The sequence below is a fragment of the Glycine soja genome, chromosome 17 (assembly GCF_004193775.1).
Source record: "Glycine soja cultivar W05 chromosome 17, ASM419377v2, whole genome shotgun sequence".
NCBI classification, from domain to species: domain Eukaryota; kingdom Viridiplantae; phylum Streptophyta; class Magnoliopsida; order Fabales; family Fabaceae; genus Glycine; species Glycine soja.
Window position 1 is genome coordinate 10,256,729 of NC_041018.1, and position 27,022 is coordinate 10,283,750.

At 32.4% G+C, this 27,022-nt stretch overlaps 4 protein-coding genes across 9 annotated transcripts; 3 read left to right on the forward strand and 1 right to left on the reverse strand.

Annotated features, from left to right (window-relative positions):
• Positions 1 to 628: 628 nt before the first annotated feature.
• On the forward strand, positions 629 to 4,222 carry LOC114394120 (malate synthase, glyoxysomal). Its single transcript, XM_028355698.1, has 4 exons — positions 629 to 1,094; positions 1,614 to 1,939; positions 2,361 to 2,691; positions 3,295 to 4,222. The coding sequence occupies exons 1-4, from the start codon at positions 705 to 707 to the stop codon at positions 3,949 to 3,951; spliced, it is 1,704 nt and encodes a 567-aa protein (XP_028211499.1). The 5' UTR covers positions 629 to 704; the 3' UTR covers positions 3,952 to 4,222.
• Positions 4,223 to 10,593: 6,371 nt separating this feature from the next.
• On the forward strand, positions 10,594 to 14,693 carry LOC114393247 (malate synthase, glyoxysomal-like). The gene is made up of 4 exons (XM_028354519.1): positions 10,594 to 11,057; positions 11,723 to 12,048; positions 12,572 to 12,902; positions 13,830 to 14,693. The coding sequence occupies exons 1-4, from the start codon at positions 10,710 to 10,712 to the stop codon at positions 14,493 to 14,495; spliced, it is 1,671 nt and encodes a 556-aa protein (XP_028210320.1). The 5' UTR covers positions 10,594 to 10,709; the 3' UTR covers positions 14,496 to 14,693.
• Positions 14,694 to 17,059: 2,366 nt separating this feature from the next.
• On the forward strand, positions 17,060 to 21,650 carry LOC114392462 (cyclin-dependent kinase G-2-like). Of its 6 annotated transcripts, none has more exons than XR_003662306.1 (7): positions 17,060 to 18,841; positions 18,977 to 19,112; positions 19,226 to 19,314; positions 19,420 to 19,531; positions 19,619 to 20,038; positions 20,162 to 20,272; positions 20,409 to 21,650. XR_003662306.1 is itself a non-coding variant. In XM_028353611.1 (5 exons), exons 1-5 carry the CDS (start codon positions 17,556 to 17,558, stop codon positions 19,712 to 19,714), a joined length of 1,719 nt encoding a protein of 572 aa, XP_028209412.1. In that variant the 5' UTR covers positions 17,060 to 17,555; the 3' UTR covers positions 19,715 to 21,441. The 6 variants fall into 6 exon arrangements, 1 of the variants encoding a protein (XP_028209412.1); XR_003662305.1 differs by having other exon boundaries at positions 19,619 to 19,917; positions 20,004 to 20,038; positions 20,162 to 21,650; XR_003662302.1 differs by having other exon boundaries at positions 20,162 to 21,650.
• Positions 21,651 to 22,443: 793 nt separating this feature from the next.
• Positions 22,444 to 25,859, reverse strand: LOC114392464 (adenylate kinase 4-like). Its single transcript, XM_028353612.1, has 6 exons — positions 25,600 to 25,859; positions 24,274 to 24,419; positions 24,072 to 24,191; positions 23,751 to 23,918; positions 23,145 to 23,234; positions 22,444 to 22,711 (listed from the first exon to the last, which is right to left on the reverse strand). Exons 1-6 carry the CDS (start codon positions 25,703 to 25,705, stop codon positions 22,613 to 22,615), a joined length of 729 nt encoding a protein of 242 aa, XP_028209413.1. The 5' UTR covers positions 25,706 to 25,859; the 3' UTR covers positions 22,444 to 22,612.
• Between the last annotated feature and the right edge of the window lie 1,163 nt (positions 25,860 to 27,022).

Genomic DNA, 27,022 nt, shown 5'->3' on the forward strand with positions numbered 1-27,022 from the left:
TTATGGTCAATTGCTCGTCTCACTTGATCTTCTGACGCCTACAATCATACAAACCCCATCAATCTCAAATTGTTGGCCCATGTCCATAAAGCTAAATTTCATTTCCCTATTTTCATTTTCAGAAAAATACCTTTTTTTTTCTTTTTTACACATCATTTATAATTATAATATATAGATTAAAAAATATTTTTTTTTTATCATTTGTACTGAAATTATGTACAATTTCTAATTTGTCAGTTTGCTCAAAGTTACATTGACCATCAAACTATGTAAATATCATACCTATAGTAATTTATAATTTTAGAACTTGATGATCATACAATAATTTTAAATTGATATGGAATTTAATTACTATTATGAGTTTTAAAATAATTATTATAAAAATTAACAAATTTAGCATATATAATTAATTATAATCGGATAATAATGATTACACGTAACCTTTTTTTCTTTATTATATCAATCACTTATCTCATTCTTATTTCTATATTTGTGTCTAGACATGTTTGACGTGCTGTAACCATATACTGTGCTACTTGTTGATAGTAATCCTATAGTATCAAGTAGATAAAAAGACAAAATAAAATAATCTGTAACCAATAAACCATCTACTGTACTACTTGTTCTATATAAATTCTACCCATCCCTTGCTCTCATGTCACATTGTATTTGCACTACGACCATTTCAGGAAGAAAGAAGTGCAATGGACATCGGAACCTATGGCTATCCTACACCAGCAGTGAAAAAGATTGAGTCTTACTATGATGTGCCAGAGGGAGTGGATATTCGGGGAAGATATGATGCAGAGTTTGCAAAAATCCTCACAAAAGATGCTTTGAAATTCGTTGCTGACTTGCAACGTGAGTTCAGGAATCATATCAAGTATGCATTAGAGTGCAGAAGAGAAGCAAAGAAGAAGTACAATGAAGGGGCTCTTCCAGAGTTTGATCCTGCCACAAGGTACATCAGAGAGCAAGAGTGGGTGTGTGCACCTGTTCCACCAGCAGTTGCTGATAGAAAAGTTGAAATCACTGGCCCTGTGGATAGAAAGATGGTCATCAATGCTCTCAACTCTGGAGCTAAAGTCTTTATGGTTAGTACACGTACACTCTACATTACTATGTATCTTTACTAATTTGACTATAGTTGTTAATCAATAATCAAGTTGAGAGATGATGCATATATAAAAATAGTATAAAATTTGGTGTATTCTAGCATTTTTTTTTTACTTAATTGTAATTTTAGTGTCCGATCATAAGATTTTGTCATCTTTATTTTAACGAAAAGTCTAACTCTGTTGATAAGAAAGTCTACGAACTGTTGTAAACTTAACTGTTTTTAATCCCTATAAGTAAATAAAAAATCTCTTCAACTTTCTCTTATTTATAATTAGTTCCTTTAATAAGGATCTCATCTAATAATGACTCAATTAACGCAAATAGAATTTTTTAACGATCAAAATTTCATAATCAAGGTAAGCGTAAGAGATTAAAAATTTAATGAAGTCTTTTGTTTTTTAATTATATTAGAGTTGATTGAATTCAGTTTATCCCAGAACAAGAGCATTGAAAGTTGTTGTTTCTGATTTTTATTTCTATTTTCAATTTCTCAGGCTGATTTTGAAGATGCACTGTCACCAGGCTGGGAAAATCTTATGAGAGGCCAAGTGAACTTAAAGGATGCTGTGGCTGGGACCATAAGCTTGCATGACAAAGCAAGAAACAGGGTTTACAAGCTCAATGATCAAACAGCAAAGCTTTTTGTGCGACCAAGAGGTTGGCACCTACCGGAGGCACATATTCTGATTGATGGTGAACCTGCAACTGGTTGCCTTGTTGATTTTGGCCTCTATTTCTACCACAGCTACTCAGCATTCCGGCGCACTCAAGGTGCTGGCTTTGGCCCATTCTTTTATCTTCCCAAGATGGAGCATTCAAGGTAAGCACTATGCTATGCAGTCATGACACAAGAGCCACAGAATAAAGCTACTTGGTTTAGTAGTTTCACAAGTTTTAGGCTTTATGGGAGGTTAGAATTTGGCTATGTAGTATAAAAAACTAAGATACAGGTGGTTAAATACTTTTGATATTATTCTCTGATTTAAATTAGAGTTTCATCTTGGTAGTCTCATTAAAAGTTTGTATTTAAAATCAGCATAATTATGTTATAGAGGAAAATGTCTAATTTTCATCGGACAACATTGCTAAAAAAACATCAAAGCAAAATAAATCTAAATTTTGTCTTATATTATAGAATTGTAATAGAATTGTAATGTAAAAATCTTGCCTTATTCAGCTGAAAATTCTAATGTTAGTTTATACTATGGAATTGTAATATAAGAGAACCTTATAATTGACAGGGAAGCTAAGATTTGGAACAATGTGTTTGAGAAAGCTGAGAAGGTAGCAGGCATCGAAAGAGGAAGCATAAGGGCAACTGTTCTGATAGAAACACTTCCTGCAGTGTTTCAAATGAATGAAATTTTGTATGAACTGAAGGACCATTCAGTGGGTTTGAACTGTGGGCGTTGGGATTACATTTTCAGTTATGTTAAGACCTTCCAAGCTCATCCAGATCGCCTCTTACCAGATAGGGTCCTGGTTGGCATGACTCAACACTTCATGAAAAGTTATTCTGATCTTCTCATCAGGACGTGCCACAGGCGCGGCGTGCATGCTATGGGAGGAATGGTATGTAATGGAATCACTTTGGTTTACTATTACTTTTTTTTATAGACAAACATTAGTTATTTATATTGTTAATTTTTTGTTAGTGCGGGGTTTGAACCCATAACATCTCCCTTCCCTTCTCTCTTCAACATTAGACCAATGTTATATCTCTTGGTTTACTATTACTGATAGACATGCATATTTATTTTTAAGCAGTTCTAACTTTTAAGCAAAAGAGTAATTTTAGATTAGAGACTATACAATGTTAGATTAATAATTGCTATTTGAACAGTGTCTATACAAACTTGCACACTATCAATTAAAAATCATTATTGGTATATTTTTGTTGTAGTTAGCATAAAAGACAATCAATTTATTGCATTTTGTGATTGGATCAAATCATGAAAACCCTTTACATGGTCAGTATCAATCAACCAAGTTAAAATTACACTTAATATAACTTTTAATAATTATTATAAAAATTTGCAAACTAGCTCCAGTCCTATTAGTGTACATTATAAATAGGATCAGAGCTTAGTATATTATAATTTGTTATTGAATCACGTTATGAAAACTTTTATACTGTAATGCATGTACTGATTTCTCTTTTAAGTTGTTAAACAGGCAGCGCAGATTCCAATCAAAGAAGATCCAGTGGCTAACGAGGTAGCACTGGAACTTGTAAGGAAGGACAAGCTTAGAGAAGTGAAGGCAGGGCACGATGGAACTTGGGCTGCGCACCCTGGTCTCATTCCAGCCTGCATGGAGATTTTCAACAACAACATGGGCAATGCTTCCAACCAGATAGACACAGTGAAAAGCGAAGATGGGGCAAACATCACCGAGCAAGACCTCTTGCAGATACCAAGAGGAGCCCGCACCATGGAAGGTCTCAGATTGAACACAAGGGTGGGAATTCAGTACGTGGCGGCGTGGCTCACCGGAAGCGGTTCGGTGCCTCTATACAACCTCATGGAGGATGCTGCCACTGCTGAGATCAGCAGGGTGCAGAATTGGCAGTGGCTCAAGTATGGAGTGGAGCTCAATGGGGATGGTCTTGGAGTGAAAGTGAACAAAGAACTTTTTGGTAGGGTTGTTGAAGAAGAGATGGCTAGGATTGAAAAGGAAGTGGGGACAGAGAAGTTCAAGAAGGGAATGTACAAGGAGGCTTGCAAGATCTTCACTCGCCAATGCACGTCACCAACGCTTGATGATTTTCTCACTCTGGATGCTTATAATTACATTGTCGTGCATCACCCGAGGGAAACATCAAAGCTTTGAAGTTTGAACTAAGGAAGTGGTTCTTTATTATGCATAATAATTGGGTCCTTTAGATTCTGTCTTGTTTGTTCTCCTAAGTTGTCTTTGTCTTTTTACCATCACTTCATCGTTTCATGAAGGGCCTGGGACGTCATATAATTGTGCGTGGAAGAGAAGAATAAAGTTCGTCATTGTAGCTATATTTTGAATGATATAACTTGCCTTATGTTTACTAGCAATGAAAACAATTATACTAGAAATTTGATATATATATATTTTTGTCACTAAATTATGTCGATTAATGTTATCAAAGTAGTTTCCCTACAGCATTCTAGAAAAGGTACGTAGGTCCAATTGCCTACAAGTTACAGCTTCCTGAAAACTCTCGGATCCACTCAACATTTCATGTCTCCATGATCAAGTTATGCCTAGACCCCTCTGTTAATTAAGCAGAGGCATCCTTCTGTTGATAGTTATATTATAGTTGCATGTGTTTCACACTAATCAAAATGGTTTGTCCCATCTTATCAAAATGGTTTATCCCATCTTATTTGAAAATTTGTAATTGTAGTATTTTTTAATTTTTTTTGGTCTTTTGTACCCAACGGATTAGGATTGGTAAGAATATAGGGTGGTAGTATTAATTGATTTTTTTTTCGGGAAGCACGCGCAGAGTACAAATCAACAATGTGGGTGGTTTTTCATATGAGATTGAGTTCTGTAATGTAAAGGGTTTTTTTTTTTAGGTTTTTTTTTTTACTATGGATAAAGGCTTAAGGAAACCAAAGAGCTATTAGATCGCCTCAACGCTGAAATTGATTTCACAATTCAGAAGCAAGCTATATTAGAAAATCTGGGCATTGCTATGTGCACCCCAAAATTGCTGGTACACCTAGTAATTTTATGATTTTTCCATTTTGCCCGTATGACCCAATCCATAAGTTTTTTTCTAAATATTTCTTTAAAAAAATATGATTTACGAATTAATGTTCCAAACACGAGACAAACATGTGACTTTCAAGTTATTAACACAACACTCTAACCAATTAAGCTAATAGCCCAATTATGTTATAAAATAAATAATGTTGTTATATATAACAATAAAATTTCTAATGTATATTTAATGAGCATATAAATTTAAATAATAAATTTTGTGATAATTAATTTTGATATAACTCATATGAATTATTTAATTTGTATATTTTTTTATAAATAAAAAATATTTACTATTAAAAAAATTAATTTATTAAAAAATTAAAAAAATACTTACAGATCACGTAATCCGTATGAGTCATACAGATTAATACAAATTACCTCATATGAATTACGTAATTCGTATGAATTATACAGATTACGTAATCCGTATGAATTATACGAGTTATGTAATCCATAAAAACAAAAAACACTTAAGGGTATTTTTGGAATTTTATTTTAATGCTGGGTGCACAAGCAATAATATGTCTGGTGCACCTAGCAAAGCCCTAAAATCTACATCTAATTAGTGATATGATTTTGGTCGTTGCTTTAGGCACCCAGCATTTTTGCTGGGACACCCAACAACGAAGGTGAAAGGGCTAAAATGCCCTTCACCTTTTGCCTATAAAAAACAAGAGTAACTCGTCCGTATGAGTCAGTGTTCATGTGTCATTTTCGTTCTTTTTCTTCCTCTACTTTATGCGTCGATGTGGTTCTTCTTCTTCCCCTTTCCTATGTCGTTTCACTCCGTTGGTGCTTCTTCTTCTTCCTTTGTGGGTGTTGGTCCTTCATTTGTGGTTTTTCTTGTTGGTGGCTCCTAATCCTTTGTTGCTGGCCTTATCATACTTATTTTTTGTGCATTGTGTTGCTACTCCTTCGTTGTTGTTGTTGTTGCCTTTTTTGAATGAATGATTATAATTTTTTGGATGTTGTTGATATTAGTTTGATGTTGTTGTTTAAAGCAGTGTAACAGACTAAAACAACATTTTACTGAAAAAATCTCATACGGATCATCAATTCGTATGACCCATTAAGGTTGCTGATCTATATAGGTTTTTTTTTGTTGAATATTTTTTTTTCTAAATTTGTTTTTTTGAAATTTTCTGTTTACATTGTAAATATATATATTTGTCAATTATTATTTAAATTGTTTTGTAGTGTAATATTGTTTTGTAATGTTAGTGAAATTTTATAATTTTTTCTTATTTATATGTTAAGTATAGATTTTATTCATATAAAAAAATGTATTAGTTATTACTAAGATTAGATTAGATTGCTAAAACTAAGATTAGATTAGATTATATCACTAAAATTAAGATTAGATTGGTAAAACAATTAATTTTCAATATTGTTATATTATATTTGTTTAACTTTTTTTTAAAAATTTGAAACAAATATTTAAAAGATATTAAATTTGTTACTTATGAAAAATATTGAAATCATAATTAAAAAAAATTTAAAATTGTTAGTTACAAAAAATATTTAAACGGAAATTTTAAATAATTAAAATTTGTTATAAAAATATTGAAACATAATTTTTAATTGTATAATACTGTTAGTTATAAAAAAATTATGAAACCAAAATTTAAAATTTAAAATATGATAAGATTGTTAGTTTAAGATAATGATTGAAATCAAATTTAAAAATATATTAAATTTGGTAGTTATAAAAAATATTGAAACCAAATTTTAAAATTTAAAATATGATAATATTGTTAGTTTAAGATAATTATTGAAATCAAATTTAAAAATATATTAAAGTTGGTAGTTATAAAAAATATTAAAACCAAAATTTAAAATTCAAAATATGACAAGATTGTTAGTTTAAGGTAATGATTGAAATGAAATTTAAAAATATATTAAATTTGGTAGTTATAAGAAATATTGAAACAAAAATTTAAAAGATGATAAGATGGCTAGTTTAAGATAATAATTGAAATCAAATTTAAAATTATATTAAATTTGATAGTTATAAAAAATAGTGAAACCAAAATTTAAAATATGATAAAATTATCAGTTTAAGATAATGATTGAAATTAAATTTAAAAATATATTTAATTTGGTAGTTATAAAAAATATTGAAACTAAAATTTAAAATTTAAAATATGATAAGATTGTTAATTTAAGATAATGATTGAAAACAAATTTAAAAAATATTAAATTTGGTAGTTATTAAAAATATTAAAACCAAAATTTAAAATTTAATTATTAATCACTATAATAAACATTAAAGTACATAACTCAGTTAAATGTATACACAAAATTATTTTAGCAATCTAATATTACTTTTACCAATCTAATTACAAAATTAATTTTTTAGGAATCTAATGTTAGTTTTAGCAATTTTTAAAAGTTTATATATATTGTCATTTTTTTAACCATTCTAATTACTAAATACATATTTTTATATTTTTATATCACTATAAAATAATATCACCAAATCAATATTTCTAAAATTGCTAAAACTATTTAAAAAAATTACACTACAAAACAAATTAAATATATAATTGAAAAAATTTTATTTGCTATTTAAAAAAAATTAAAACCTATGGATCAAAAATCCATATGGTTACACGGATTGATGATTCGTATGAGTCATACAGATTAAAAATCCTTATGTTTCTAAAAAAAAATTTATGTATCTCTTCTTCTTCAGCGACGAATAATCATCCAATTTCATCATATCCTGTTGAACAACGCATCATGTACATCACCAGAGATAACAAATGCTCAAAAAAGAAGACTAAGGAAGCTAACGAAAATAACTTACACTAAGAGTGTGAAATTTTAAAAAAAAAAAACAAAAAGATGCTGCAGAAATAGAATCCAAACCTCCTATACCGAAAATAGACATATTTAACAACTGCTCCTATGATTTTGTGGGCATTTTATTTCCATGTAGAGTTGGGCTGTAACTTGGCTTGGGCCTCTTTCTGAAGAAAAGAAATTGTCTTTCGTACCAAAACGCATTTCTCAAAAAATAATTGGAAAAGAAAAAAAAAAGAAGAGAGGATAAATGTGCTATGTTGAGTGATTTGGTTTGGTTGAATGGAAAAGACGGGAAGTTTTTTTAAAACAAAAATTGTGGGATTCACAATAAACAATTCCTTTTTCAATTGATTAAAAGTGCAATAAAATTGGTGGTGTGTGCCTTGCTTTTCCCATCTAGCCCTCATCGCATGAGTTAAAAACTGGCATTATGCACTTTACATGCTTATTTTTCCAGGTTAAAAAACATGTTAATACTGTAGGCTAAAATGGTATTTTTTAAGTGTATCAATGTCTTTTTTTTCAACTTACCAAACACTTTTAATTTAAATATTTTTTATTTTACTTTATTTCTCTTCAACCAAATAATTTTCATTTTCATCTTATTTCTCACTTATCTTACCTAGTTACTTTCATTCCTTCTCTTTGTTTTCTCACAACCAAACAAAAGATTAAAAATCTGAATATCATGTGATTAGATCAATCACAGTGCCCTTTTTCACAACCATTATCGAGCTCTACCCACACCACCACACCATCTGGTCAAAACTCTGAAAACAAAACTACAAAAGCTATACCCCGATGCATCGGATTTTTTGGTAGAAAAAAGAGAAATAAATAAAAATAAAATAGATTAAAATAAGAATAGGGGATGCACGAAAATTAAAACAAAACTACAAAAGCTAAAAATATGAATGAAGAGAGATATTTGATTTAAAAAAAGTAAATAAAAAAATTAAACCCTACAATTTTAAATTTATTCCTTCTTTAATTTTCCTTCAACCAAACATATTAACCTTTTTATTTGATTATTTTTCTCCAACTCAAGAAAGGAATCTGATCTAGAGGGTCCACAAGAATATCTCACCAAATGACAATACCCATTGTGCTACAAAAAACTTGGGTTCCGAGGATAAGTAGTACAATTTTGTCACAACCTATTAACCTTATTGGGGCACACTAGAGTCTAGACCCCACCCGCACATGGCTTCATCAAAGCCAATTTTGACTCCTTTGGTGGCACACAGGATTTGGTATTATATTCAGAAACCACCAACGACAAGTCTTGGCTTCACGGATGTAATATATGGAAAAAGATCCGTGTCCGTAAAATATCTGAGAGTGAGACTGCTTGCAATCAACTTTATTAAGAAAAGGAGTAGCAATGCGCATATCTCCAGTGATTTATAGAGGATTGTGTGGTCTACACATCTCCTTTTCACTTCAAGGGCTATACGAAGAACAGCAAATAGAGTTGTAGACAAGTTTTTGCTAAGCTAGCATTTCAATTTAATCAGTTGATAAATTACATCTCTTGTTGAGCTTCATGTACATGATATTGATCGTTAATAATATCTATCTAGCTTTCCTTGGTATTGATCCTTATTTTTCTAACCCACCTCAAAACACAATTGCTGTTTGTACCTCGTACTGATAAAAAAAATAGCTGTCAGACTGACACAATTGGCTTTACTTATGTTATGGGTACGTAGAGGAGCATCCAATGCAGATTGCTCAATATTGGATTCTGATGTACACAATTTTCTTTTAGTTGTGAAATAAAGCCCAACCTCCGACATTCACTTCTCAAGAAAAAGTTTAAAATAGAAGATAATAAACGTAAAAAATTTCTTTTGAAAGTGACAGAAGCATGGAAGTAATATGAAATATGGACTCATAATTTAGTACTTCACCCTAGGCTGACCCATAATAAAAGAGATAAGAAAGAAGTTCATGACAAGATGAATAATTTAACAAAGAGATTCAGATAAAACAAAAAATTATAAGAAAAAATATGTTTGCAAAGATGCGTGCTCTTTAAAATTCTTTTTTATACAGTTTTTGTAATCGAGTGAAATTTATATGAATTTTATTAAATATGTTTTTATGAGTATCTGAATTTCATTAAATATTTTTGAGTATATGAATTTTATTAAATATGCAAATCTTATTCTCCATTTATTAAATAATCTTTTTGACAGATTTATTAAATAATTTCTGAGATAACAAATACATAAAATGACGACCGATAGAGCTCACTACAAAAAGCAAGTATTTATTGCTTTTATTTTAAAAAATAAGGTGAGTTTAACTGATTACTAAACAAAGTACACAAGATCAACAAGTGGTATGATTATAATTGAGTTTGGTCAGAGTTTGAGTCTTTTATATTGAAAAAGATTTAATTGGAAGGAGAAATATTCACTAAATATAAATAGACAACTGTTTTTTTTACAAGGAATAATCATTAACAAGAATAAAAAGCTTACACCACTATTAAGGTGATCAAATATCCAAATACACATGTACATATGATACTAATACTTTGATAGATTCCATCTAACGGTACTACTTGTTTTATGTAAAAAAAAAAAATTTGTCAGGTAAATAAATAAAAAAATTGTAACCATGTACTATTAGTACTACTTTTTCAATATAAGCTTTAGGCTTAATTAGTCATCTTATCTTTATAATTTGTATTAACTCTAGGTTTTAATTTTTATATCTAAAAATTTTATGTTTCAATCTTCATATGAGTAAATTTTTTATGTTTTAATTTTTATTGTTAATTTTCCATTGATGTAAAATCATTACAAAATAAAAATATAAGCACTAAATTAAACATACATTATTTTTATTTTTATGGAGTGGATTCATAATTAAATATAATTATAGACATTAAAATGAAAAGTTAATACATGCTGTGCGGACGAAATGATTGATGAAACCTAATTTCAACCATGCTTTTGCTCTAATGCCACACTCTGTATTTCGCTCGTGACTACGAACATTGCAGGAAGAAAGAAAGAAAGGCGATGGACCTCGGAACCTATGACGTGCCAGAAGGAGTGGACATTCTGGGAAGATACGATGCAGAGTTTGCAAAAATCCTCGCAAAAGATGCTTTGAAATTCGTTGCTGAACTGCAACGTGAGTTCCGGAACGATATCAAGCATGCATTAGAGCGCAGAAGAGAGGCAAAGAAGAAGTACAATGAAGGGTCTCTTCCGGGGTTTGATCCTGCCACCAGTGACATCAGAGAGCAGGAGTGGGTGTGTGCACCTGTTCCACCAGCTGCTGCTGATAGGAAAGTGGAGATCACTGGCCCTGTGGACAGAAAGATGGTCATCAATGCTCTCAACTCTGCAGCTAAAGTCTTTATGGTTAGTTTCTGCATCTACACTTATGATTACTATGTTTTGTTATTTCACTAAAGTTGTTAAAGGTTTTAAAAAACGGTCTAGTCCGTCATTTGGCCACAACATCAAGGTTTGTTAACTGTCCGCCACCGCAACTGAGATCGCATTGACCACATTTGTCCGCGATACCAATAAATAGGACGAAACTACAAAGCTAGCACGATCGTTATTTAAAACCTTGATTTGTTAATTAAAATTTGAGTTGGAGTTGAGGCATATATAAAATAATATAATAAAAAAATTGGTGTACACTTGCATTTTAAATCTATCGGGTGTTGTGTTGTGTCATAATTGTGCGATTTTATTCTCTCAGATTGGGTACTAATTGTACCAATTAAGTCTTTCAAGTTTTCTTTCGTTTTTAATCGGGTCCTTCCATCTTAATTTCATCTAATATCGGAGATGTTGGAGCGATGGAAGGACCTAATTGTAAAAGAGAGAAATTTAAAAAGACTCAATTGGCACGTTTAAAACTTAAGTGACGAAAATCCTGCAGACAGAGTAAGAAAATTAAAGTTCAATTAAGTCTTTTATTTTATTTTTTTAATTATAGAAGGGTTAATTGAATTTGGTTTATCCTGGAACCAAATCACTGAAAGTTGTTGTTGCTGTTTTTTCTAAATTCTAAGGCTGATTTAGAAGATGCACTGTCACCGACCTGGGAAAATCTTATTAGTGGTCAAGTGAACTTGAAGGATGCTGTGGATGGGACCATAAGCTTCCATGACAAAGTAAGGAACAGGATTTACAAGCTCAATGATCAGACAGCAAAGCTTTTTGTGAGACCAAGAGGTTGGCATCTACCTGAAGCACATATTCTGATTGATGGTGAACCTGCAACTGGTTGCCTTGTTGATTTTGGCCTCTACTTCTACCACAACCACTCAGCATTCCGGCGCACTCAAGGTGCCGGCTTTGGCCCTTTCTTTTATCTCCCCAAAATGGAGCATTCAAGGTAAGTAAGCACTATGCTATGCAGTCATAACACGAGCCAAAGAACAAAGCTACTCTTGTTAGTAATTTCATATGTTTTAGGCTTTTAGCAGAGGCTAGAATTCAGTTTTCTAGCATAAGTATAATACACGAAAGGACAAAATTAAAATGCAATTCTTTAGTTGGTGTTGTTTTCCAGTTAAAATTAAAGATTCATTTTGATAGTCGTCATAAAGGTTTGCAACTTTGCATTAAACATCAGCAACAAGACAAATTTCTAATTCCAATTGAAGAAAAATACCAAACACACTTCAAAATGACTGAATAGTCCTAAAACCTGTTCAAAACTCAAAACTCCTCAATAAACTCTCTTATGCACGATCTAGCATGACCATGGGGAATCACAACAGTTTATTGAATGTGTCCTCTACAAATTATTATATTGAGCTCAAAGATAAGAGGTCCAACCATCCTCAATCGGATGGTCCAGCACTTTAGGAACTCCATATTATGGAATTGTAATATAAGAATCTTGTGACTGACAGGGAAGCTAAGATATGGAACAGCGTGTTTGAGAAGGCTGAGGATGTAGTAGGCATCGAAAGAGGAAGCATAAGGGCAACGGTTCTGATAGAAACACTTCCTGCAGTGTTTCAAATGAATGAAATTTTGTATGAGCTGAAAGAGCACTCGGTGGGTCTAAACTGTGGGCGTTGGGATTACATTTTCAGTTATGTTAAGACCTTCCAGGCTCACCCAGATCGCCTCCTACCAGACAGGGTTCAGGTTGGCATGACTCAACACTTCATGAAAAGCTACTCTGATCTCCTCATCAGGACGTGCCACAGGCGCGGTGTGCATGCTATGGGAGGAATGGTATGCAATGGAACTACTCTGGTTTACTACTAATAGGCATGCATGTTTTTTAAGCAGTTCTAACTTCTAAGCAAAAGTGTAATTATAGATTACAGACTATATAACATGCTAGATTGTTGGTTGCTAACTGAACAGTGCCACATAAAAAAAATTAGCTGTATGGTTTTTATTTGAGTTTAATTTCTATGCGACGTCATATAAAAACTAAGGCACCATCAATTAATTAGAAATCATTATTAGTATGACTGTTAATATAGTTATTATAAAAATTACCAACTAATCACAATTTGTAATTGGATGAAAACCCTTTAGACGGTCATGATGTCAGTCAACCAATTACAAATTATGGTTGGTATTATTTATAAAATAGTTATTATGAATGTCAACAAATGAATATGCATATTCATTTCTAAGCAGTTCTAACTTTGAAGCAAAATGGTATATAGATTACAGACTATACAATTGCGGACTGTAGGTTGCTAGCTGAACATCGTAACCATAGAAATTACTGTCTGTTTGGTGTCTGTATTACTTTTTAGGAATGATATGAATGGGAACTACTTTGGTTTCTGTATTATATTTTAAACTATTCATTCATTCTTTATAGTTGTCCTCATTTTAAGTTTTACTTCCTACAACAAAAAACCGTTAAGTTTTAATTCTTACATATGCATAAAAGTTTTAGTCTCTATTGCTAAAATCATAGAGCACTTTTTGGTGACGTAATACAGCTACAATTTTTTTTGTGTGTGTGGTGATAAACCACCACAACATATTGTTTAGCAAATAGGGACTAAAACTTAAAGATCCGGATAATTACAGGAACCAATGAATAGTTTAACTTATTTTTATGTTTGCAAACAATTACTGTCTTCTAAAGATCTATATGGAAGATGTGTCTGATGAAAAGTTCAAATTGTTCAATAGGCAGCACAGATTCCAATCAAAGATGACCCAGTGGCAAATGAGGCAGCACTGGAACTGGTAAGGAAGGACAAGCTTAGAGAAGTGAAGGCAGGGCACGATGGAACTTGGGCTGCACACCCTGGTCTCATTCCAGCCTGCATGGAGATTTTCAACAACAACATGGGCAACGCTTCCAACCAGATAGACACAGTAAAACGCGAAGATGCTGCAAACTTAACTGAACAAGACCTCTTGCAGATACCAATAGGAACCCGCACCATGGAAGGTCTCAGATTAAACACAAGGGTGGGCATTCAGTACCTGGCAGCGTGGCTCAGCGGAAGCGGTTGCGTGCCTCTTTACAACCTCATGGAGGATGCTGCCACTGCTGAGATTAGCAGGGTGCAGAACTGGCAGTGGCTCAAGTATGGAGTGGAGCTAGATGAAGATGGGCTTGGAGAGAAAGTGAACAAAGACCTTTTTGATAGAGTGGTTGAAGAAGAGATGGCTAGGATTGAAAAGGAAGTGGGAACAGTGAAGTTCGAGAAGGGAATGTACAAGGCGGCTTGCAAGATCTTCACTCGCCAATGCACGTCCCCAACTCTTGATGATTTTCTCACTTTGGATGCCTATAATTACATAGTTGTGCATCACGCCAAGGAAGGACCCGTCAAAGCTTTGAACTAAGGGGTTCTTTATTGCCTAATAGTTGGATCACTTGGACTCTGTCTTGTGTACTTCTAGTTGCTGATGTGAGAAAATCACAAATGCACGATGGTGTCATTGTGTCTATGACTTAGTGATTCTCGACTTATCGTTATTCAATAAAAAGAAAAAAATATATATTTTTCGTTCTTATAAAATATTCAAAATTTAGTTTTCGTCTTTCCAACATGTTTTGTCTGAATTTAGTTTCTTAAGATACAAATATGTTATTTGTGATTGAGGTGTCTAACTCTCTTGACTTGATGTTGACATAAATAGCAAAATTTCACATCATCGTTATAAACATGGACATTTTGGTTTATGGGGCATCTACGTGATTTCTATATGATACTCGTGTTACATGTGTGATGATTTTTTTTTTATTTCTAAAAAAAAATTAAAAGTTCAATTTTAGTTCTTATAAAATTTAAAATTTGATTTAGTTTCTATAAATTTTATGTCTCGTCTCAATTCTTGTAAAATTCAATAGTTTAATTCTGTTTTTAATAAAATTCATAATTTAATTTTAGTCCCCATAAAATTTAAAGTTTGACTTTAGTTTTTAATTAAATGTTTTCATCTACTAGCACTTTCACCTCACCAACATCAGACAATCATTCATATCACTATTAGGGATTAAAGGCATCAAACCTTTCAGGCACTTTATCGGCACATTATCTTACACACTTCAATAACTAACGAAGATTCCATTAGAGCTCTGATTCAACAACTTCTTCCAAACTCTACTACTAAAGAAATATGAAACACATTGTTGCAACTTTGTTAGTTATTGATAGGTGTTACGTAGCATGCATTATAGGTTTTAATGCTTAATTTGGATTTAGAAACATGTTTGTCGTTATATAAGGCCACATGTTTCCACTTATACCTTCACTACTAATCCCTAATGAATATTAATAATAATAATAATAATTTGAACCAAGGTTTATAAAACTAAATCATTCAATCGATAAAGGCAATGATTTTAAGGTTTAATAATGGTTGATTCATAGTTAAATTTAAATAATTAAATAATGTTATTTTAATTTTTAATACAATTCACAGATTAATGCTAAAAATACATGATACTTCTAACTTCAAAATACTATTGGTAGGAGTAGGCGTGTAAGAGAGTTGGGACATATTTTTCTTTTTCCCTACACACCCAAGACTTGTTAGGAGTTATTTATGTGAATCCAAACTCAATTCAATCAAAACCTAATAATATTATAAGACATGATATAATCAACCTAAAACATAATAAAAAATTCCTAAAACATCTTTTGTTCAAAGATGAATACTCAAAATTTAGGCTTTGTTTGGTTGTAAAGAAATTTGAGGGATGAAGGATGATTTTTTTATTTGTCTCCAGGGTAAGAAAATGAAATGTTATTTCAAAAGGCTAATTATATTTGGATACCCATAAATTTCAAACATCTCATTTATGTTTTTTATTTTTTTTATTTCTCATTCGTTAATCTAATTAATCATTTATCTTTTATGTCTTTTTTTTTCTCTGTAAGTATAAACATCTCAACAAATGTCAAACAAACATTTTTCTTTTCAAAAATAAAAAGGTCGCTTGTACTATTTTTCACATTTTTATTTATCTCTCTATCCCTCTCATCTTTTCTTTGCTCTTCTTTAACCAAACATATTTACTTTTCACATGATTTCTCACCTATTTTTAATCTTTCTTTTCATTTTTGTATGTTATATTTATTTTCTTTATATCAAACATAAACAATATGTTTGTGTCCGACTCATTCCATGGGCGAATAGATGCAGAAATGTAGCGCAAGTATTGTCCCTAGAACTTGGATCACCTATTGTTGATTTACACGTGAGTTCGTGTGTGTGCGTGTTTAAGGGTAAGTAATTAAATTGATTTCTAAAAGTACAAACTTATGATAAATTGACCTCTAAAAAATAAAAAATAAAAATTTAGTCATATGTAAAAAAATATAATAAATTAATCTTATAATTAATCTAATAATAAATTGATTTCTAAACATTATAACTTAGTGTCAAATTGATTATAAAAAATATAATTTATTATCAAATTAACCATTGAATATTATAAGTTAATAATAAAATAATCTCATAAATTTGATAAGATTAAATTTATATTTTTATATTTTAAAGATCAATTTATCGTATGATATTTTTGAAAACAAATTTAGCTATTTAATCTTAATTTAATATAGTATTTCAATATTTAAAATTAAAGTTAAATATAATTTAAGGTTGATTAAATTTAAGTAATAACAATGAAAATAAAAAATAAAAAATTTACTTAAAAAAAGAAGATTTTCTATTTTTTTATTCTAAGTGAACAAATATTCATACTTAATTATAATATAGACAGGCTTTCAAAGAAAAAAGATTATCAAAAAGAAAAAGAAAGGTAAATTAAAAATTACAATTAATTAGTTTAAGATAATTGATTGGAAAAAGAAAAAGTCTCGCAAAACGCGTAAATCCAGCAAATAATTGATAGGATCGCCGCCTCATGGTTTGAAAGGCGTTATTTTATTTAAGTCGGTAACAACTCAATCGAATCTCACACCAAACAAACGAACCAAACGCGTCAACGAAGGCGGCTTCTCTCTCTCGTCTCAGCTTTTCTCCTTTCGTTCGCTTTCGCTTTTCGTGTCGCCGGTAAGGCAATTCGATACCTCTGAACCCTAATCAGACGCAGCCACCGTTTAGGGTTTCCATCCTCCTCTCATACTTTGCCTGATTGCTTTCGTGTTTCGTTTCTCTCTTTTCATTTCAATTTTTGATACGGTCCGCTGTTGATTGTATTATATCCTGGAAAAAGTAAAGAACATCATAATTGGTTTTTGTCGTGTGGATTTTTGATTGATTGATTAGGGTTGTGTGAATCATTGAAAAAAAAATTGAATCCTCCGTTCTGATTTTTCCGGAGGGTTAGGGTTTGGAAATTTGGGGATTTTTTTAGGGTTTGGGTTTGAAATACATTTCTCTTCGATTCTTAATTGCTTATTGAGAAGACTTGTGCTTGTGCTTGTCAATCACATGGAGGCAGGACGAAAAAGTGTTTCTCTGAGAAGAGAATTTTGCAAATATGGTTCCACCACCGGGTTTGATCACCATAGCACTCGTTCTTTCGATGTGGAAGTGGGTGGTTCTCGCAACCACCACCTGTCTCGTTCGGGAGTGGAGCGGTTCCATGTTGAAAAAGAGGAAGGTGAGATCTATGTTGAACACGAGCTTGCCTCTGTGGTGCCACCGCCCGAGAAGAAGAGGAAGTTTTCTCCAATTATATGGGACCTAGCAGTGAAGGAAGAAAGAGTCTCTTCAAAGAGTAGGATCTCGCAGATTGCTGCTCTGTCTCCTCCTCGTCCATCTCTACCTAGCAGTCCTGGAGCCTATGTTGTTGATTGTGGGAATGTTATGGAGGAGTTTTTGCCAGATTCACGAAGCTACAAACAAGATGTGGAGGAAGAGAATGATGTGCAAGGTTGGACAATCAAAAAGTCAAGATGGGATTGTGATGATGTTCCGTCACCAAGGGGGGCTGATGAAAAACAGAAGCACGGTAAAGTGAGCTCCAGTCCTGAAATTGGTGGTGGATCGTCGGAGAGCACAATCACTAGATCATCAGGAAGCAATGGAAGAGATCATTATTCGGGTGCTTCGTCTGATGACACCGATTCTGAAAAGGACTTCCTTTTGGATTCCATGGTCGATGTTGAGGAACAAAGTGATGATGATTATTCTCTGTCAGATTCTGATGAGACTGGTGGATTGATGCATGGGCAGAGAAACATAAACATGCTTCAGAGTTGCAGAAGTGTGTGCGAGTTTGAGATGATTAAGAAGATAAACGAAGGAACTTATGGTGTTGTCTACAAGGCTAGGGATAAGAAGACTGGAGAACTAGTGGCATTGAAGAAGGTAAAGACGAACATAGAGAGGGATGGCTATCCGATGTCATCCTTGAGGGAAATAAACATTCTCTTGTCTTTTAATCATCCCTCCATTGTGAATGTTAAAGAAGTAGTTGTTGATGATTTTGATGGTACTTTTATGGTAATGGAGCACATGGAGTATGACCTTAAGGGGCTGATGGAGGTTAAGAAGCAGCCCTTTAGCATGAGTGAAATTAAATCGTTGATGCGACAACTTCTTGAAGGTGTCAAGTATCTCCATGATAATTGGGTTATCCATAGGGACTTGAAGTCATCAAACATCCTGCTTAACCATGATGGGGAGCTTAAAATATGTGACTTTGGGTTGTCAAGGCAGTATGGAAGTCCGCTGAAGCCATATACTCCTCTTGTGGTTACACTATGGTACAGGTGAGTAGCATTATTATTATTTTAGTTTTCATTGAAGTTATCTCTGTAGATATATCTGGTTTGTGATTTTTAATTTATATTGGTAGAGAAATGTATATAAGTCTCAACTCATGAATGGTGTATTGGTTTGTGCAGAGCACCTGAACTTTTGCTGGGTGCTAAAGAATACTCAACATCAATTGACATGTGGTCAGTGGGTTGCATAATGGCTGAATTAATTGCCAAGGAGCCTCTGTTCAGGGGTAAAAGTGAACTTGAACAACTTGACAAGGTAAGGTTATTATTACTAAAATGACTTGGTTATTACTTTTTTCTTCACATCATCTATTTGTGTGAGAGCTCTGCTGTTTTAGTAACAACTTCTTTGTTCATCAAATTCTGTAGATTTTTCGAACCCTGGGTACACCCGACGAGAAAATTTGGCCAGGATTATCCAAATTACCTGGGGCTAAAGCAAATTTTGTTAAGCAACCGTAAGCATGTCTTCTCTCTTTTTCTTCTTGATAAGAATTCTATGCTATGGGTTATAAAGCAGTTACATTTTGCAACTGTTTGACTATAAGTTATTGATATTTCAGGATTAATACACTAAGAAAGAAGTTTCCAGCCGCGTCATTTACTGGTTTGCCAGTTTTATCTGAGCTGGGATTTGACTTGTTGAAGCGGCTGCTAACTTATGACCCTGAAAAGGTATATATATTATTCATTGAATAAATTCTTATTGGGTTTCTGTGACATGAAGCTGAATATAACATTAAAATTGTTTTACTTTTGCAGAGGATAACAGCCGAAGATGCTCTCCTTCATGATTGGTTCCATGAAGCCCCTCTTCCCAAATCTGATTTCAAGCCAATTTTTCCTTCTTGGCAGTGATAGGACAGGTACTCTTGCTGGATGCATGAAATACCAAGATCAATGCTATTTTTACTGTCATTATTTCCAACTTTGTCTTACCTTGTTAATGATCATATATAAAGAATGATATGATTGCAAGGGACAGGGTAATGGACTTCATTAGGCTCTTGTTTGTTATAAATTAGATTAGAAGCGGCAGATTGATGTATAGACCTGAGAAGGTATGGCATTACCTGATTTTTTTCCTTTACTGAAACACAAATGTATCCTCTCTTGTGCTGGTGAAAATGATGTACATACATTTCAGGACAATTTAGTAATAGATGATGGATATTTGCTCTGGTATGTTCTTATCCTTCCTGTACCATTTTCACAATGGTTTGTTCTTATCCTTATGGCTGCCCCATTTAATTTGGGACTATCAAATTTTGTTCTTTTTTCTCCTACATTTAATTTTTACATCAGGAAATGCTCTTAAAAAATTTGGGTGCATTGATGCACAAGCATTGGTAGCTGTTGGATATGTAGAAAAATAAACCGATTGCAAGGAATATTCATTTTGAACATGATCAACAGGTAACGAGGTTGGGTTTCTCACTTTGAAAGTTGCTTCCTGAAATAAAATGATGTGTTGTGGCTTATTAAAAACAGTGTGCAAGATTTTGGGGGCTATCGAGGTTTGTTCTTTTTCTCCTACGTTTGATTTTTACAGCAGGAAATGCTCCTGAAAATTTTGGGTGCATTGATGCACAAGCATTGAGCTGTTGGATTGTGGATATGTAGAAGAATAAATCAATTGCAAGGAATATTCATCTTGAGCATGATCAGCAGGTGATGATGTCGGGTTTCTCAATTTAAAAGTGGTTCCCGGAAAGAAAATGATATTGTGTTGTTGGCTTACTAAAAAAAAAAGGCTAAAATGCAATTTTCATTTTCTCAAATCTTTGATTTTAGTCTCCCCACTTTTTAATTGAGACATTTCATCCCTTTAAAAAGTTTGTGATTTTAGTTTCATTTTTTAATCAAAGACATTTCGTCCTCCACTTTAATAAAAAATCTGTAATTCATTTTTTTTTGGGAATAAAATAATAGTTTTGGGGGGCTATATAGTTTTGTTCCTCTTTTGCCTACGTTTAATTTTTACTCCAGGAAATGTTCTTAAAAATATTGGGTGCATTGATGTGCCAAGTATTGGTAGATGTTGGATATGTAGAAAAATAGATCAATCGCAACTAGCAATATTCGTTTTCAACAGGTAAAAAGGTTTTTCAATTTGAAAGTTGGTCCCTGAAATAAAATGATGCATGCCCCTTTACCGAAATACGGGTTTTAAATTAAACGAGAGGTGGAAATGAGTTTAGGCAGTGAATTGCATGTTGAACTATGGTGAAGGCAGGGGCTTAGAAGCTTGGTGGAGCTGCTGATGTCAGAGCTAGGTGGTAGTGAGAAAAGATGGCAAAGTCCACCAAGGGTGCTGAAGTGATATTAGCGCTCAATTTGTGCCCACACTGCAATTAAGTTCAAGGGAAGTATTGAAAATCCTTTGGTGATGCTAATTTATACCCCTTAATTACAGTGGGGTGGGTCTTGTAGAGACTGGTGAAGACGTTTATCATTTGATTTGTGTATAATTCTAATAATTCAGAATCTAACTGAAATCTACCACCCCTTCCAAGGATTCACTATATAATGTATATAATGTTTTTTTTATTCACTATAAAATGTATAAGATTTTAAGGGATTCATTGCTTACTTTTCAGAAGAGTAAAATCTTCAAATTAGTTTAGTTCACGAGATTGTACAGGATAGATATTATAGTCTGATATTTTAAACTCTTATATTTAGTGTCTTGTATAACGTCATTTGTAACGGATGTTCAACTTGCAACATTAGTCCGAAAACCTGCCAGTTGAACTCATTGTTAGGAAATCTAACAATTACAATTTTCAGGGTACATAGAATATTCATGAATTATATTTTATTATCTCGTTACAACTTTGTCCATAGTACAGTTTATCCGGTAAAAAATAATAAATTTTAATTTCTTAAAATCGAGGTAGTATTTCTCTCATTCTTAATTTGAAATTAATTTAGTCTTCATGTAAAAAAGTAGCTGATCATTCTTAATTTCTTAGTCCTTCCCAATTACCTTCCCTAAGGTGAAGATGATTTCAAAGTCGTTTTCTTTTTTTTTTTAGATAATTTTTTTAAGGATTAAATACATGTAACCTAAATTTTACAATATTAACAGGTGTGGATGAACTTTTGCAGCCGAAGTTTCTAATCACTTGTTATTTTTTGTAATTCGCATGTATTGATAATATGAAGTTCTTAAATTCCCTCAACCAATAACGAAATTTTTATCTTAAAAAAAATTTGTATTATCCTAACTACTTTCAAAATCACACATTCCATAAATTGTAACTTATTGACAGTAAAATAATTAAACTCTAACAAGTTTTAGTTGAATCGAAGAAAAATAATTTATATTTGAAAATTTTCCTTTTTTAAATCAAGAATACAGTAAAGTTTATTATTCACTTCATATCAAACATCTATAGGAACAAAAATATGAAAAACAAAGACCAAAGCAAAATTTAATTTCGCACCATCAAAAGCAAAAGTATGGGCAGCACCCACAAACATTCTATAAGTAGCTCAATTTTTTCCAAATAGTTCATGAAATCAAACGATTCACGGGTTCCAAAACACCTGCAAATGTCGAGTGAAAATTCAGGCAGAAAAAGTAAAAAGACCAAAATTCAAATTCAATTGATTTTTTTATTCATCAAAGTTGCTCTTCGAATCTGGGTTTGAGAACAGCCCGAGGATCAAATTGGCAACAAAAGTTTTCCTATAGCCAAAAAAAAAAAAACAATTGCAGTTCAAGCCCGAGATCAAAAGATGAACTATGTTTTAAGACAGCACTTTCTCCACTTCAACTGTCACCTCTTTGGGTGGTTTCTCAGCATGAAGATTAGCAACAAGGCCCTTCTTTGAATAGTAATCAATAACCTGCATGTTCAATGCACAAATTCAAGGCTAGAAATTACAAAGAAAATTCTAAAAAAAGACAGATAAATCATCAAAACACACAAAAAACTGATGAGGCTAGAAATTTGCCGAAATTGTGAGAGAATTTAAATCAACCCTCAACCAAACCAAGCATAACCAAGAAGATCACATATCTTGCTCACAGTTACTGTATATCGAAAGTTTCAAATTGAACTTGTTTAGTAAAAAAGAATTTGGATCCTCTCATTTTGTTGAGCAACATAATATGGAAGTGTTAAAAAAGAATTTTTAATTAAACAAGGATATCATAATTAATTGGTTATACTTAATAAGATTCTAATTGTGTTTGTGTCTTTCTCCAACAAGACCGTACCATGTTACTCAACAACATAAGGGAATCCAAATCCATTAGTAAAAGAATTCAGAATCATACCGGTTCGGTTTGCTTGTGAAATGCCTCCAGTCTTAACTTAAGAACAGCTGCAGTGTCATCCTTGCGCTGGATAAGTGGTTCACCAGTAACCTGAGGAAAACAAATTCGACAATGGAAGTGTTTAGGGCTAGTGCTTCCTTAAGCTGACATAACAAAGTTTGTGGCATGTCCTAACCTTTAGAATTGAGCAACCTTCACTTCCCCTAAACTTTCTATTCATCCAAAATGGAAAAGGAGAAAAAGAAAATACTTTTTTTTTAATAGATTATCAGTACTGCAAGAAATTAAATTCAGCAGTGCCCTAAAATCAAATCCATTTCCCAATGAAACATCTTAACAAAAAAGTGTGGTACCTCATTATATGATTAAAAATGAACTAGGCTTTAACTCAAGGGGGGAGGATAGCCCAAGTCTTATTAGGAGTATTTTAGCCATATTCCTAGCCAACATGGGACACCTTAACATGCCCTCTTACACCCAAAGATTAGACAGGATCTTTAAGCGTATATGATTACACATGTGAGTGGCAAAACATCCAGACTATTATCCAAAGTCATGTTTAAGCAACTATCATTATGCAGGGTTTAACTAAAGACACAGACTTACATCATCAACACCAAGAACCTTAGGAGGAGCAAATTTTGTATGGTAGGTTCTGCCACTGGATGGGTGTATCCAGCGACCAGTAATTCGCTCCTCAAGGATTGCATCATCAATTGCAAAATTGAGCACCTTATCAACTTTAACTCCTTGGTTTTGCAGCATCTCATCAAGCTGCAAATAAAGAAAAGACAGATTCAAAAGATGAGCAGCATGTAAAACAGTGCATATAATCAAGTAATTCTGTTTTTATATATGGACGAGCCCAATATTTCAAACAAAAAAAAAATACACTTAGTGACTCAGATGTCAAAAACAATGTCATACCTTCTGTGCTTGGACCACAGTTCTTGGAAAACCATCAAGAATGAAACCTTTCTGACATGAAGGTTTTTTCATTGCTTCATCTATAATGCCAACAACCAAGTCATCAGAAACAAGTTCTCCCTGCAAAATTGTAACACAATATCATGTTAGCAATCTCTCGAGGTAAATGCCTCAGTTGAGATTCTATACAAAAAGACCTTACCTTATTCATAGCTTCTTTAGCCTTGACACCAAGAGGGGTCTTAGCTGCTACAGCTGCTCTTAACATATCACCAGTAGCTAAGTGGCATAAGCAGTACTCATCTTTTATGATTGGTGACTGGGTGCCTTTCCCAGATCCAGGTGGGCCTGCATTAACATTTTATCAAGTTATACTCCACTTGAATTTCTGAAACTATATTTAACAATTTCAAATATATATTGTAATTTCTTAAAGCAAGAATCTTAAATGGCCTAAGTACCTAACCAAGCCAAATAATGAAAATTACCCTATCTCACTAACTTGTCATTACTTGGAAAATTGGCGCAAGACATATGGAAGCATATCAAATTAAAATAGCAACCTAAGTGCAGCACTGAGGAACAATATAAATCTAAGAGCTACTCATCAATGAAAACAGGAGCTATCACTTCACAAAATATTAGTTCAATTTAAAAGTTTATGGAAGACATGAAGCATTGTGTTTCACTCTTTTAATTTTTCAAACGATAAATAAAAAGAAGAGTACTAGTAAAAAACGAGAATGAGGATCCATTATTGGATGAAACCTCCCTGTTATAATAGGATTATCGAAATATGCACATTAATTTCCCATCTTAACCCTTATGAAAAAAACAGATTCAATTTGAAAGTTCAACAGGGCAACTCAATTTCACACTTCGTTTTTCTGTCTGGCAAATAGATGTAGGGGTCAGAAAATGAACAGTCATGTATTAATAGGGAAAATTTGCTAGCAGTTATAAAATGAAACACAATGACTCGATGAGAAAACATAGGCTCGACAGTGGAGTACAATTCTAAATGATAATCAAGCGAGTATAAAGTCCTAGAGACAGAACCAATAGCACTTGATTGAAACCAAATCAAAAAAAGAAAACATAAATAAAACACCACAGACTAGCATCTTTCCAGCGATAGTACACAAGACAAATCTACAAACTAATGTTAGCATGAATGTAAAAATACAAGAATTTCTACAGGAATTTATAAACAAATTTAAACTAGTTATTATCCAATCAAACGATAAGAACCTCTATTGTCGAAAAGCAAAGCCACACGAATTTCTCAGCGTTTTCTCTATGACTCAAGCAACAGCAAACACAACCGAAGGAAACCCTAAAAACCGCATCTACAACATTCGAACGCAACGTGTGCGAAAGCATCGAACTATTTAACACAAGCATTTTCGAATTTTCGGATCTGAATTAGCAGCGAGCACAAAAATGAAAACTTTATGACAAATTTGTTTATTTAAAAGATATATATATATAATATAATAAATAGAGAAAGAGAAATGGAAATAGATACCAATGAGAATAAGACGCTTGTCAGGTTTGGAAGAGCACTTGAAGCGACGAAGGAGCTCAGTCATGAGATCCAGAGAGGGAACATCGTCCAAGTTAGTGTTGGCCATTGCTGTTTCTGATTCTGATGTTGTTGTTGTTGCTCTTGTGAGTAGAAGAACAGAACGAGAATCACTTTCTCCAACGTTGTGCTTCTTCGGACCCTCCCACGCACACGCACGCTTTCAAAACTAAACTCGCCGTCTCTTGCCCTTTGTTTAGCTACAAGTGTTAGGTGAGTGTTTTTTTTTTTTTTCTAATAATTTTTTCTTTGTTTTCCTTTCAACCGTTTATTATTATTTTAATATTTTCCTTGGGTAGGTGTTTTTGTTATCATGGACACGAATACTTCCAACATACTCCATCAGATATCAACTAATTTTGCTTAAAATAATATATGTTTAGTAAATATTTGCTTTATAATTTAAAATTTATAAAATATATTATTTCTATTAATTTTGTTTTTATAAAAAAATATTTATTTTATTTTGTTTTGATTTTTAATATAACAAGATTTTTTTGGGCTTATGGATTAGTTCCAACTATAATTAGTTTGTTAAGATTTTTTTATTCTACAAGTTACACTTGTATGTTGGGAGTATCTTTCTTTATTTTATAGTTGGTTTGTTAACATTCAAGGTGTTGTTATTTTTTTTTTCAAAAAATTACACAACTTGAAAAACAATTTGTTTTATTCTTTAAATTTTTTCTCTTTATTTTCTTATAAAAAGTTGAGACCTGATGATGTTTAGAAGGTTGGGGGTGGTATATTGGGGGAAAAGTACAATCATATCTTTTTCCTCCTATTAGTGCATTGGTAGCGTTCTCTATCTAAAGATAACGTTTTTGCATAACTATTTAAAATTTTTCCCTTAAAATTTATCTTTAAAGGTGGCGTTTCCTAACATATCCTGAAGTTACTTTACCATTGTTGTTTTGTTATTTAGTTTTTGCATCTTCTTCTCATTTATTCCTTTTATTTTATTTTTCTAACCGTCTTGGAGAGAAAATTCTACATTCTTCTTACGACAGTAACATTTTGTTCTATTAAGAATGTTTGTGATGAATGTGATTGAATCCTTTTTTATTAAGTCTGCAAATTTTATGGAAGAAAACACAATCTATTATGCCCCATTAAAAATGTTTTTATTCTATTATTTCATTTCTTTAAATTTTAAATTAGTGGGAGATTGTTGCAAAATATTTTTTTATAATTTAAAATTTAAAATTAGAAGATATTTTCTTTATCAATTATATTTTTAAAGATAAAATGCTTTTAAAATTAATTTCGGTGAAAAACTAAGAGTATCGCACTACTTCTATTCCTATATGTTTAGGAAACTATTGGTCAATTTCATTTGTGAATGTTGAATGTTACAAGTCTTTAA

Coding starts and splice junctions, on each gene's coding strand:
- LOC114394120 (XM_028355698.1), top strand. CDS start 705: ATGGACATCGGAACCTATGGCTATCCTACACCAGCAGTGAAAAAGATT. Junction 1,095..1,613: donor CTGGAGCTAAAGTCTTTATG/GTTAGTACACGT, acceptor TCAATTTCTCAG/GCTGATTTTGAAGATGCACT. Junction 1,940..2,360: donor CCCAAGATGGAGCATTCAAG/GTAAGCACTATG, acceptor TATAATTGACAG/GGAAGCTAAGATTTGGAACA.
- LOC114393247 (XM_028354519.1), top strand. CDS start 10,710: ATGGACCTCGGAACCTATGACGTGCCAGAAGGAGTGGACATTCTGGGA. Junction 11,058..11,722: donor CTGCAGCTAAAGTCTTTATG/GTTAGTTTCTGC, acceptor CTAAATTCTAAG/GCTGATTTAGAAGATGCACT. Junction 12,049..12,571: donor CCCAAAATGGAGCATTCAAG/GTAAGTAAGCAC, acceptor TGTGACTGACAG/GGAAGCTAAGATATGGAACA.
- LOC114392462 (XM_028353611.1), top strand. CDS start 17,556: ATGGAGGCAGGACGAAAAAGTGTTTCTCTGAGAAGAGAATTTTGCAAA. Junction 19,113..19,225: donor AACTTGAACAACTTGACAAG/GTAAGGTTATTA, acceptor CAAATTCTGTAG/ATTTTTCGAACCCTGGGTAC. Junction 19,315..19,419: donor GCAAATTTTGTTAAGCAACC/GTAAGCATGTCT, acceptor TTGATATTTCAG/GATTAATACACTAAGAAAGA.
- LOC114392464 (XM_028353612.1), bottom strand. CDS start 25,705: ATGGCCAACACTAACTTGGACGATGTTCCCTCTCTGGATCTCATGACT. Junction 23,919..24,071: donor CTGTGGTCCAAGCACAGAAG/GTATGACATTGT, acceptor CTTTATTTGCAG/CTTGATGAGATGCTGCAAAA. Junction 22,712..23,144: donor TTCACAAGCAAACCGAACCG/GTATGATTCTGA, acceptor TTGAACATGCAG/GTTATTGATTACTATTCAAA.